At 40.1% G+C, this 12,607-nt stretch overlaps 1 protein-coding gene across 3 annotated transcripts in view; it reads right to left on the bottom strand.

Moving 5' to 3' along the window:
- CUX2 (cut like homeobox 2) overlaps window positions 1–12,607 on the bottom strand; it is a 533,765-nt gene that overhangs the window by 16,451 nt on the left and 504,707 nt on the right. For all 3 annotated transcript variants that reach the window (XM_075834888.1, XM_075834897.1, XM_075834879.1), the window contains 3 exons: window positions 11,564–12,202; window positions 7,489–7,590; window positions 4,507–5,288 (listed from right to left, as the gene is read on the bottom strand). In XM_075834888.1, coding sequence (XP_075691003.1) covers window positions 4,507–5,288; window positions 7,489–7,590; window positions 11,564–12,202 — 1,523 coding nt within the window. The remainder of the gene's footprint in view (window positions 1–4,506; window positions 5,289–7,488; window positions 7,591–11,563; window positions 12,203–12,607) is intronic.

The raw sequence follows: 12,607 nt of genomic DNA on the forward strand, positions 1-12,607 counted from the left end.
GGATAGGCTGCGTAAAAATCACCCAGTGTATCAGACCTTGAACCTGCCGCACCTTCCATCCGAAAAATCGCACCACATTGTGGTAAGGTTTTTCAGAAAGGAGTTTCCGCTGCATAAAAAAAGCGCTCATACTTACCCCCTCCCCCATTTGAGGTCCGCTCAGGCCTCCTACAATGACATTGCAGGCCATGTGACACTGCAGCCTGTGATTGGCTGCAGCGGTCACATGGGATGAAACGTCTTCCCAAGAGGCCGGACTGCAGGAAGAAGGAGAGCGTTCTGGGTAAGATTATTTTTTTCCCAGAGTTGCGATTTTTGCGGCGTAATCGCTGAAAATAAACAAAAACGCAGCATAAATTGACATGCTGCGGAATTAAATTCCACAGCGCAGATAAATGTATTAACGTTCATTAAGTTTTTTTCTGCAGCGTGGGCATGAGATTTACTAAATCTTATCCGCTTTGCTGCTACTGTAAATGCTGCAGAATTTCCACACACAATTGCATTGTGGAAATTCCTACGTGGGAACCTGAACTAAGGACGTTTTATGGAATGTTTCCTGTCTCTCAAGTACCACAATCCGATCCTCATTTTGATCTAGATCTAAAAAGTTGTACGGAAGAATGGATCATACAGACACAGTAGGAACTTATTACACATGACCCGTGCCCATAGACAGATGTTATTCAAAGGTTTTAAAATTTTGATGCACTCCCAACAAGTTCACTAAAGTTGTTTTTTTTGCTGCTATTAATTATAGCATTTTAAGTGTCAATGTGTCCTATTAGGAGGTGCTAATCGGACTTACTTAGAAGACTCCCTAAATTGTTCATCGGGGGAAAGAGGAGGTTTGAATCCCATACTTAAATAATTACACATGACTGGCGCAGTACCACTACCATCCAGTCATCTGGTTATGCAAATATAGCGTAATCACTGTATAATGAAAGTTCTGCAGCATCCTAATATACATCCAACATTCACCACAATTTTCAGGATCTGTTCATTCAGTTAATGGGCAAATTCACTTTTGAGTCCAGAGGCTGGAAACCTCGGCGGACCTAATACTTCACACAGCTAAGTGTTTGTTACTATAGTATCAAGGACATTAAGTAAAAAAAAAATGGCACAACGTCCTGCCCCGAGGTAGAGAGAAATCAGGAGAGGTAATTTATATAGAGGTCTGGTTGGGGGGGGGCAGGCGATTCTGCACCCTTTGTTGCCGCACGCTGGCTGACTTAATGCGATTATGTCATCACGCCAGCGAGCACGAGGCTGCTAACTACCGTGCAGAGATTGAATGGAGGCGTGCGAACAAGGATGGGTAAGTATTGTAAACTGGTTACTATTTATATTCAAGAATTACATGCGTCACTATTTAAAGCACAAATTTATATGGGGAACTCTACAGTGCATAATTTTCTATAGTGCACTTACCGGGCACTATCAATAGAATACATTTTATATGGGACACTATCTGTATTATGGCACTATTTACTATGGGGCACTATCTGTATGGTGCTATTTACCATAGGGCACTTTACAGGGAACACTATGTGTATAGCGCTGTTAATTATCGAGCATGTATGGCCCTGTTTACTGTGAGGCACTGTCTTTTATTTCAGTACAATATTTGAGGGCACTGAGCAGAACAGCAGACACATTATTCGCAGTAACAGCAGGATAGCAATATTAAAGGGGGCAGCAGCATGGGAGATTTGTGAAAGCTGCAGAGGTGCGTCGTAACTAAAGGAAGTCATCATGGCAGGCTGTGTTAGATCGATAAAAATGGTAAAGCGGACGACTTACCTGTTAATCACTGGATTTCATTGTTTATTCTCCCTTTGTCTGCGTCTGATCAGCATTTTATCAATTTGTCCAGTCTGCAGTGTGGTGATGCTCTGCAGACCGCTTGTGTGGTATCTGACCACTATATAATGACTGTATTCAGTCTGTCTATTGATAATATTCACTTATAGTATGGTGGCAATTTTGGTATTCCAGTCGTGTATTTTATTCAGTAACAGTAAGGAGCTATTATTCAGTGGAGTTACTTAGTCACCGTATAATTGTGTTATCTAGTCATGGTATTGTGGTGTTATCTAGTGACGGTATGGTGGTGTTATCCAGTCATGGTATTGTGGTGCTACCCAGTTACGGTATAGTGGTGTTATCCAGTCACGGTACAGTGGTGTTACCCAGATACGGTATAGTGGTGTTATCCAGTCACGGTACGGTGGTGTTACCCAGATACGGTATGGTAGTGTTATACAGTCACAGTATGGTGGTGCTACCCAGTCACGGTATGGTGGTGTTATCCAGTCACGGTATGGTGGTCTTATCCAGTCACAGTATGGTGGTCTTATCCAGTCACAGTAGGGTGGTCTTATCCAGTCACGGTATGGTGGTGTTATCCAATCACAGTCTGATGGTTTTATCCACTCACGGTATGGTGATGTTCTCCAGTCACGGTATGGTGGTGTTACAGTGTCACGGTATGGTGGTGTTACACAGTCACGGTATGGTGGTGTTCTGTAGTCATGGTATGGTGGTGTTACCCAGTCACGATATGGTGGTGTTCTGTAGTCATGGTATGGTGGTGTTATTTAGTAACATTCTGGTGTTGTTATCCAGTCGTGGTATGGTGATTTTATCTAGTCACGGTATGGCGGTACTATTTAGTAACAGTATGGTGGTGTTATTTGGTAACATTCTGGTCGTGTTACTTAGTAACAGCATGGCGGCATTACTTAGTAACAGTTTGGCGGTGTTATTTAGTCACTGTAAGGAGATTATATTTAGTTAATGTATGGCGGTAATATTTAGTTACTGTATTATTATTTGAGGGAAGGGCTAATCTATGTATACAGATTCTAGTATAGCATACTGGGCCCTGTATTTTCCAATAGAGCATGAGCCTTAGGGAACATAGTCCATCCCATTGAACACCAGAACCTGGCTATGCACTAAGGAGCAATGCATAGAGCCCCAGCCTAGTCCAGTAATTGGTTAGATAGTTGGTGTGGTGTGCAAAAGTTCTTAGTCTTACTCGTTTTGGAGAATTAGCATCTCAGTTAAAATGTTTTGCCAGTGTTGATTAACCAAGAGATAGAGAAGAATTCTCTGACACTGCACCTTCCCAATGCTATAACTCTTTTAGGGTATATGCACACACAAAATAAAAAACATCTCAAAATACAGAGCTGTTTTCAAGGGAAAACAGCTCCTGATTTTCAGACGTTTTTTAATCAAAGTCACGTTTTTCGCAGCGTTTTTAGAGCTGTTATTCGATAGAGTCTATGTAAAACGGCTCCAAAAACTTCCCAAGAAGTGACATGCACTTCATTTTCGCGTGTCTATTTACGCGGCCAATTTGAAATACAGCCTAGTAAAAAACGCCCTATCGGAACACAACGCAGTTTTCCCCATTGAAATCAATGGGCAGATGTTTGTAGGCGTTCTGCTTCTGATTTTTCAGCCGAAAAACGGCTGAAAACACTCCGTGTGAACATACCCTCAAGATACACAGTTTAACCCTTTCAGGGCAGGTACACACTTTTGACATAAATAAAACCTGAAATATAAAATAAATATTATACTCCCACACCCATATATTATATGAAAGTAAAATTAAGTTTAAACATGAAACTTATCTGTAGGTGTACAAGAACATCTCCACAAAATCTGAAAAAACTGAAGATACCAAAAAGGTCTGTGATTCAGAGGCCGTAAACATTTGTGTCACAGAGTCGAGAGGTGTCCTTATTAGATGCATGGGGTGATAAGAGGAATATCTGTTCATCTTATCACTCCTTTAATAGAATAAAAGTCCCCCTAAACATGACAATCAGAGAGAACATATCCTCTCTAATTGGTAAGAAGCATGATAACATGGCGAATAGTTTCTGTATCTCATCCCACTGTGGCCACTAGAAGGCAGTACAGGGGAGAGAAGACAGTAACAGGTTGTGATCATTTCTTGCTACTGTCACTTACATCTCCCCTCCCTCCCCAACCCACCCTCACACATACAGAACCAGGATGTAAAGGTAAGGCCACAGAGAGCAGCACTGACCCGGCCTCAATGCGGCCAACAAGTGCGCCTCACATAGTTCATCTAGATTTTTGATCCTGGTATCATTTGAAAGCTAAGATTCTGGACATTTTAAGCTGCAGCTGCTTATATTTTAGTTGCAGCAACAGTTTAAAGTCATGACATACGTAATATCCCGATTTGGCGGGACAAATCCCGATTTGGCGGGACAATCCCACAAACCGGACCACAGACAGGGTGGGTTTTATGCAAATTTGTCAGAAAAGTGGGTGCAATCAGCCATTTTGGGGACGTTCCTGGGCAGAACAGGGCAAAGCTTAATTATACCGACTGAAATTGGTAATATGAAAGGGTTAAACTGCATTTGAAAGATAGGGCCTCTCCTATCCACAGTTTACTTTTCAGGAATTACTGGCGGACCCCAAAGAATCATAGCAGTGCCTTATTTATACCTTTTCGCCAAAGATTCTCTGGCAGATGCCATTTTTTGCTAATTTTTCTTTAACTTGTCTGGTCAGGTCCAAGGTGTCCACCTCTCTGTACATATACAGCTCATACTGCTCTGGGGTTAGAGGAGGGACTGTGGGCTTGAGATTCCTAGGAACATAGGCAGGGTAGTATGAGAGCTGATTCATGTTCTGACTCTCCACACTTCCAGCCTCTGTCTTTATCTCCACTATCTTATGCGTTTCTTCTCCATTCGATACATCTTCTTCATTTTGTGAAGTCTCAATATTCTCTCCTCTCTTCCAAGGTCGACTATTTACCATGCTAGAGTAACTTGAGGATGATGAAGATAATGATGGAGACACAGAGGTAAATGGTCGGCTCAGAAAGCTTTTCTCAGATGCCCAGTGCTGATCAAAGTATGACCCTGCGTCACCTATTTCCGACTTTACTTTCCGTATGATGTTTTGTACAAAAGCTGCTGGAGACAGTACACTCAGTGGGGTCTGTGTGGAGCTTGTGCTGGTTAGAAGGCTGACATCCTCCTGTTTAATGTAGACATGAGGTGCTATGGGTGTTGGGGGAGTGAGAATGGGGCGTTCATTTGGGGGTGTAGAAATAGATCTATGACCATTGCCGGATTCTATTTCTAACAATGCTTGCTGTTGTGCCTGCATCTCCCTTTTCGCCTGTTCCAGAATATTCTTTATTGCATCCTCTGAATTGTTGTTGCTGCTGGCAGATGATGATGATGATGATAAAGGAGCACTTGAGCCTTTTGTATCACCTGCATAAACAATAAAGATAAAACGTATAGCAATAAAGCAAAGTGTAGAATAAATGCAAACATAATGCTGCACTATCTAAATACAAGTTTGATCCCATTTATAAAGGAAAAGTATGCGTTTACAAGAGAATCAAAACAAGTTTTATATATATAAAAAAAAAAAGAGAATGTGCCTTCTGAATGCAAGCGAATCTATAGAAAGTACTGATTCAGTTTATTGTGGTTTCACAAATATGCCCCTTTTCACGCACAGTGATTGAGGAGTGCCATCGCTAAAGTGTCTCTAGAGCAGGAAAGGCATCAATCATACAAGGAGGTACGCAGGGTCCAGTTCCTCTACTCTACACCTTCTAACATAATGCACCATTGGAAAAAGAAATACCAGGAACATGCACTGAAAGTACTGGTGGCATACCAGAATATATGCTTGAGAAAGGGGGCAGACCCCCGAAACGTGGAACCAGGCATAGTGGGACACGGACTGATCCTCCACGTGTAGTCTCTGCCGAAGTCACCCGGGAATAATGAAATCTAACCGGATCTTTAAACGGACTCTAGCACATTGGGGGATATACTTTATTCTTATGTACACATTACCAAGAAATGTGTGTGATTGATACAATCTTTTCTATTGATGAGATTACATTTTTGCAAAAAGAAATTGCCTCTAATTCATGCTTTGCCATATACAGTAGGTATACAATGATACAGACATTTTAGTGAATGCAGACCTCCTCAAGAGTGTGGAATAGAACTGGGCAGAAGGTGGGTGGGGGATAAAATACGCTGCCACTGCCTGTCAACCACCATCAACAATCAAATCCCTATGATATTTTAGGGCTCATTCAGATGAGCGTGTTCCGCGTCCGTGGAAATGTTTGCAGAGGATCATCACGGACGTGAAAAACGGATGCCACACGCAAAGCACACTTTTTTGCGCATGCAAATCGGACATGCTCGTGTGAATGAAGGCTTAGTCATTTTCTCATGAAAAAACCCTTTAAGACATGTGAACCTCTGCTAATGAACCCATCCTGAATTATAATCAATGTGTGTGTGTGTGTGTGTGTGTACGTGTGTGTACGTTAGCAAAATAATAAAATCGCAATATGCTGAAGGGTTATAAGTCATTGAAAACTTGTCTTTGCAGATCGCTATTATGATGTAAAAAAATGTAAACTAGAAATGACAATGTAAAAAAAAAAAAAGCAAACCTTATATAATTAATCCTATAGTACAAACCAACATTATGCCTCTAACGGTAAATTAGAAAAGTAAAAGTAAAGTATAGAAATAGACAGCAGGTGGCAGTACATCAGCACATTTGTGGTTCTACTAGCAGTAAAAGCGAACGAAACATATACAGAGCAGGGTGTGGACATTCCCTATACGTACCGTGATCTGTACAGTAATCTGTTGGTAAGGGGGCCCACTCTAACTTTTTAACGACACAGCTACTTTTGGCCTTCAGAACGCAGCATATTTTTCAGTTTTTGTGTCACAGCAAACTATTTTTTTCTTGCTGAGGCTGCGGTGTAAGGGGTGTATTTTCAGGGTGCATGTTCAATTTACATTAATTTTGTTTAGCAGAATGCCCCAAAATGTTAATTCTTCCATTTCTTTATTTTTTGTCTGTTGTTCTCCAAATTGTCTAAATTATGTTTTAAATGTATTGTATAGGCTAAAACAATTAGAGATACCTAATGTGTACATTTTTTTATGTTTTACAACTTTATTTTATAAAAAACTGTTTATTAAAAAAAAATATATTGTGTTTATCTTATTTTTTCATGTATGTTTTTGTAAACTGACTATTTTATATAAAAAAAAAAAAGTGTTTTTCTTCCTACAAGGGGACTTTTACATTTCATTTGTTCATAATTACGCATTGAAATACCTATGTACTCCAATGTATTACTGCCCGTGCATGTAAAACCCACAGGTAGCAGTTGGGCATACCTTAGGAATAGTGCCTTGCAAAATATTCTGACCAATTATCTGCTCGGGAAAATGGACCTTAAACTGTAATTTCTCCAAACGAAATAACCCCAATTTTGCTAATTTTTCTGGGTACTGCAGTCCACCAATTCCATATATTACTTTGGTTGTAGAGGAAGAATTGGCCTGACAACATTGTGCTTCTGGCTATTAGAGTAGTTTTACATAAGGCCTATGGTGTATCGATGATTTGTAATCTCACCTCCCTTCTGAGACTGAATTTCTTTTTTCGCTTGCTCTAGAATATTTTTGATGGCATCATCTGATCCTGTTTCCGGTGTTCGGATTCTTGGTGTAATGCTTCCTGAGTAACGATAAAGCAAAGTGATTACAAAGTGTCCATAGTCCTAAAGATACCAATCGGATCGGTTGAGCATTTTACTTTTGTGACAGAAAAGGGTCATGCAGTGAAGACTTACTAAGCATGATGCGCCAGAAACCTAGCACAAACTCTGCCAAAAAAGTGGCATACATGGGGTGCACCAAATTTTTTATGTTTTTTAGACTCTTTTTGCACTTTCCTAAACTTGAAAAGTCTTGAAAAGGGTCTAGAAAAAGGGTCGTGGCTAAGAGGAGTCATAAAACGCGCCATATTAGGTAATGGTGTGTGCCTTTTTTTTTGTGCAAAATATTGATGCAAAGTGCGCCAGCCATGAGGTGGATTAAGGAAGAGAAAAGTGTCTAACATGTCTATCAAGATTGCGCCAAATTTATCATGCAGCGTGCACCACTCTGATAAATCTGGAGCAGAGTCTGCCTGTCTAATCTAGTCATACACGGTCTATCTTTAAGACACTATAAGGCTGGGTTCACACGACCTATATTCAGGCGTAATGGAGGAGTTTTACGCCTCGAATTACGCCTGAAAACACGGCTCCAATAAGTCGGCAAACATCTTCCCATTCATTTCAATGGGTCTTACGATGTTCTGTGCCGACGACCTGTCATTTTACGCGTTGCTGTCAAAAGACGGCGCGTAAAATAACAGCCTCGTTAAAGAAGTGCAGGACACTTCATGGGACGTAATTGGAGCCGTTTTTCATTGAATCCAATGAAGAACAGCTCCAAATTACGTCCGTAATGGACGCCCCGCAAAACTCGAGTACATGCAATTACGTCTGAAATTCAGGAGTTGTTTTCTCCTGAAAACAGCTCCGTAATTTCAGACGTAAATGCAGTTATTGTGTGCACATACCCTTACTGTATCTCCCCCATTGTATTTACCACATTAAAAAATAATTTCCCTATGGATTACCCTTGCATTGCCCAACACGTATTTTCCTTAAAGGGAAGGTGTCACGAAAAACATTTTTTTTAATATAATATTGCTTTTAGTATGTCATTAAAATAAATTTTATGTATTTGTGTTTTTGTGTTGTACTTTTTTCTTTTTTTTTCTTTTACTTCTCTATGGGGGATGCCATTTTTTTTTCCATCTCTGTAAGTGGCGATTAACAACACATACAGAGATGGAATACAGCACATACATCCCCATAGAGAATGCGAATGGGAGCCGTTCCATTCACTATAGCATACGCCGTCTGTGTGGGAACGGCGCATGCGCCGCTCCCACACAGACCAAAAGGAAGGTCTTTGGTAGAGCGACATCCGGCGCCATTTTCATGTGGACCGGAAGCCGCGGCCGGACAGTAAGATGACGACTTCCGGTCGCGGCTTCCGGCCATATGTTGAAGGCAGCGCAGACGAAAGGACTAGGAGTGGCAGGGCGGAGGCGGCAGGAGCAGGTAAGTTATGTTTGTGTATGTGATGTGTGTATTATGTTCGTGTTATACTGTCTGATTACCACTGTATCTAATCCTCCTACACTGTGCATTCGCTCAGAAAATGGCGACACACACAGTGTAGGAGGTTTGAACATTCAACCCCCTCCTTTCTCCTGGCACTAGCCAGGATAAAGGTTAGGGGATTGTGTGAGGACACTAGAGCGAGTGTGTCTACTCCAAATTTGCAGCATAAAGCAATGAGGTTGCTTTACCACATGCCATTGCTGCAATTTTGGGAATTACTCCCTCTAGTGACCAGCACATGGAAATGTTATAAATTAGAATCTAATTTATAATATTTCCTGACTTGTGAAAAAATTAAAAAAATTAAAACAATGTCTAATCATTTATATACTGTTTAACTGAAAAAAAATAACAAATTCTAGCGACACATTCCCTTTAAATGATAGTTAAGTTAATGGTATGATTGTAACATTTAACACTATTGACCAAGAAAAAGTTTAAGGCTGGAAACACACATCAAGTTTAAGTTACAGATTTTAGTGCAGTATTTTTTAGCCAAAGCCAGAAGTGTATCCAGGAGAAATATACATTCTTCCTTTTATTTTTGCCATTCTTTTTTAATCCATTTCAGGCTTTTGCTAAAAAAAACTGCATCAAAATCTTCAACAAATACTCAATGCGTGTTTCAAGTCTAAAACAGATATGATGAGTCCAGACCAATGGAGCAGATTTCTATCTATCAGAACTGATTGTTTTAAGTAACATTGACATAGAGATTATCACTGGTGACTTTCAAATCGTTCACATCTCTGTCAAAATCAATGGCAACTTTAACCCTTTCATGACCAAGGGTCATTGATGCCCCTGTGTCTAGGTCAAATTTTCCATTTCTGATGTGCACTTCTTTAAACGATAATAACTTTGCAACCTCTTTGATTATCACAACTATTTTTACTTTGTTTTTTTTTACAAGACTTATGAGACTTTCATTTTCTAGATTAGTTTAATTAATTCCATGTCTTACATTTTTATTATGAGCAGACAAATCACAAAAAATGTGAAAAAAACACTTTTGTGTTATTTTTATATATTTATCTATGTTATTTATGTGTGTATGTTTATATATATATATATATATATATATATATACATACACTGTTGCAGCTCTTTAACAGTTTGCCTTCTTCACTCTCCTGGAGAGTGTAGAAGACTAAAGAGTCAAAACAAAACTTTTAGTACATTATCTGCCCAGATAATGAGCACGCTGGCTCTGTTATCTCTGGGCAGAAGTCGATGGAGGGAGAAGGTGCCGACACACACAGGGGGGGGGGGGGGGTCTTGAAAAGTGCAGACTGCTCCATTGTGAGCAGCGCTGCACTTGTAACTTTAGTTTCATAAGAAAACACGTTTGTTTAATGAAACTATGTCAAAACTTGTAAAGAGAGCCGACACATAGATTAGTGCAGAGCTGCTCACACTGAAGCAGCTCTGCCCTCATTAAACCCCGAATGCACGCTGCAAACGTCTATATACATGCTAAATGCATGGGGCATCGGCAGTTAGAACGTATATAGCCGTATGGCAGTCGTGAAGGGGTTAAGGAAGCTTTATCACCAAGAAAATCAGCAACGTTTTACATGGGTAGATAATCTGTCCGATAAACTAGCGCCGATCGACAATACATGATGTTGATCGGTGTTCGTTTGCTGTATTTACGTGGAGCAATAATCACAAGTATTGGGACGAATGATTGTTAATACAATCCTTCGTTATCATGCACTTCTGATATTATCGGCAGAACATCCCGATTACATGGGGAGATGTGCTGCCGAAAAGAGACCATTTTTTGGAGCGTTCACTCATTCATATGCTGATCGCTGCCTTGTCTAAACATCATACGAACGCTCGTTCCCCCGATCATTGGTCGTGTAAAGGACCGTTACGCTAGACCTAAATAACTCATTAACAACAACTTATATATGTAAATGAACTTGCCATTCATTTAATAAATAAACTCTGTAATTGGCTTTAGCCAAAATTAACTTTATGAAGTAGTGGATAGATCCTGTGTGTAATAAAAATACGAGTAATTCCATGGAATCCCTCATAAAATTAAACAAATTGTTCAAATGTTGGTGATGTAATATTTTCAGGGATTCTGTAGTTTTGAACATTTAATCGCATATTTCTAGGATGTGCCCTGAATGTGAGTTCACTTGTTTGTGTATTGCAACCCAACCCCATTCAAAAGAGCTGAGCTACAATACCAGACATATTTTGGAGACAAGAACACCATTGCATCTGGTAAAACTCAAAGGTGTGTAAACTGTGGCATCTTCGTTCCCATGATCAGTAAAACCCCAATGGTTAGACCCCTCACTGATAACACTTTGATGGTATATCTAAGCGACATGCCATACATTTTTAAAACTACAGAACTAAGCTAGGAGCTCAAAGCAGCTGCACCTTGAGGTATGGGTGAGGTTACTGACTGGGGCTGTGCTTTCCTATGATACATTGACCACTTACCTCTTTGCCGCACTTGAATAGTTCTTAGTGCTAGAACATTTTGCTCATCTGAAATAAACTGTTTCATCTTAATGAAGGGCTCTTTCCCTTTAACAGTAAGTTTTCGCCAAGGCTTGGGACGAGCCAGAATCTCACTTACTGAGCCTTGGGAGAGACCCAGTACATAGTGACCAAATACTCGTTGCCCAATATTATGTTTCAGTAGCTGCTCCTTAACTTGAAAAGCGATTTCGGAAGTGTCCATATGTTCATCATCCATGGAGCTGGAGTTGGTCCCTTCGGACTGATCACTAAGTGGGCTGGAATCTTGATTGCCAGCGGACTGGTGGTTGTTGGTTGGGAGTATATTGGCCTTTAGTGTGTAAAACGGAGATTGAAAAGAGTGCATGGAGTTACTTTCTGTCTTAAGCAATGGAGATGTAACGTGATTCTTGAGTGCTGGTTCTCCTACTGATTGTTCATTATCACTGTAAACAGAAGGTGGGCAAAAGGTCCGACGAACTCTGTTTCGAAGTGATGTTTCCAGCACGAACTGAACAGAACAGGGTGTAGAGGCTCCATCTCTAGTCAACGGAGAAACAGAGTATGGTCTTTCAGCTGGCACAAGATCTTTTGTGGCATTTTGAGAGTGATTTTCACCTAGTAAAGAGAAATAAAAACCATACAAAAAATAATTTATAATAATGATGATAATAATATATAATGCAATTAAAAAAATTATAATGGGCAGCTAAAATTATGAACCAGGTTTGTTCTTAATTTTTACATTAAAAAAAAAATGTATTTCTTGCTACTGTCTGTAATAAAATATTTGCCATATCTTCTAACACCCAGTACTCTTAGGGTATGTTCACACGCCTTAGCAAAATACGTCTGAAATTACGGAGCTGTTTTCAGGCGAAAACAGCTGATTTTCAGACGTTTTTGTACTTGCGTTTTTCGTGGCGTATTTTACAGACGTTATTGGAGCTGTTTTTCAATGGAGTCAATGAAAAACGGCTCCAAAAACGTCCCAAGAAGTGACATGCACTTCTTTGACGCGGG

The sequence above is a fragment of the Rhinoderma darwinii genome, chromosome 1 (genome assembly GCF_050947455.1).
Source record: "Rhinoderma darwinii isolate aRhiDar2 chromosome 1, aRhiDar2.hap1, whole genome shotgun sequence".
NCBI classification, from domain to species: Eukaryota; Metazoa; Chordata; class Amphibia; order Anura; family Rhinodermatidae; genus Rhinoderma; species Rhinoderma darwinii.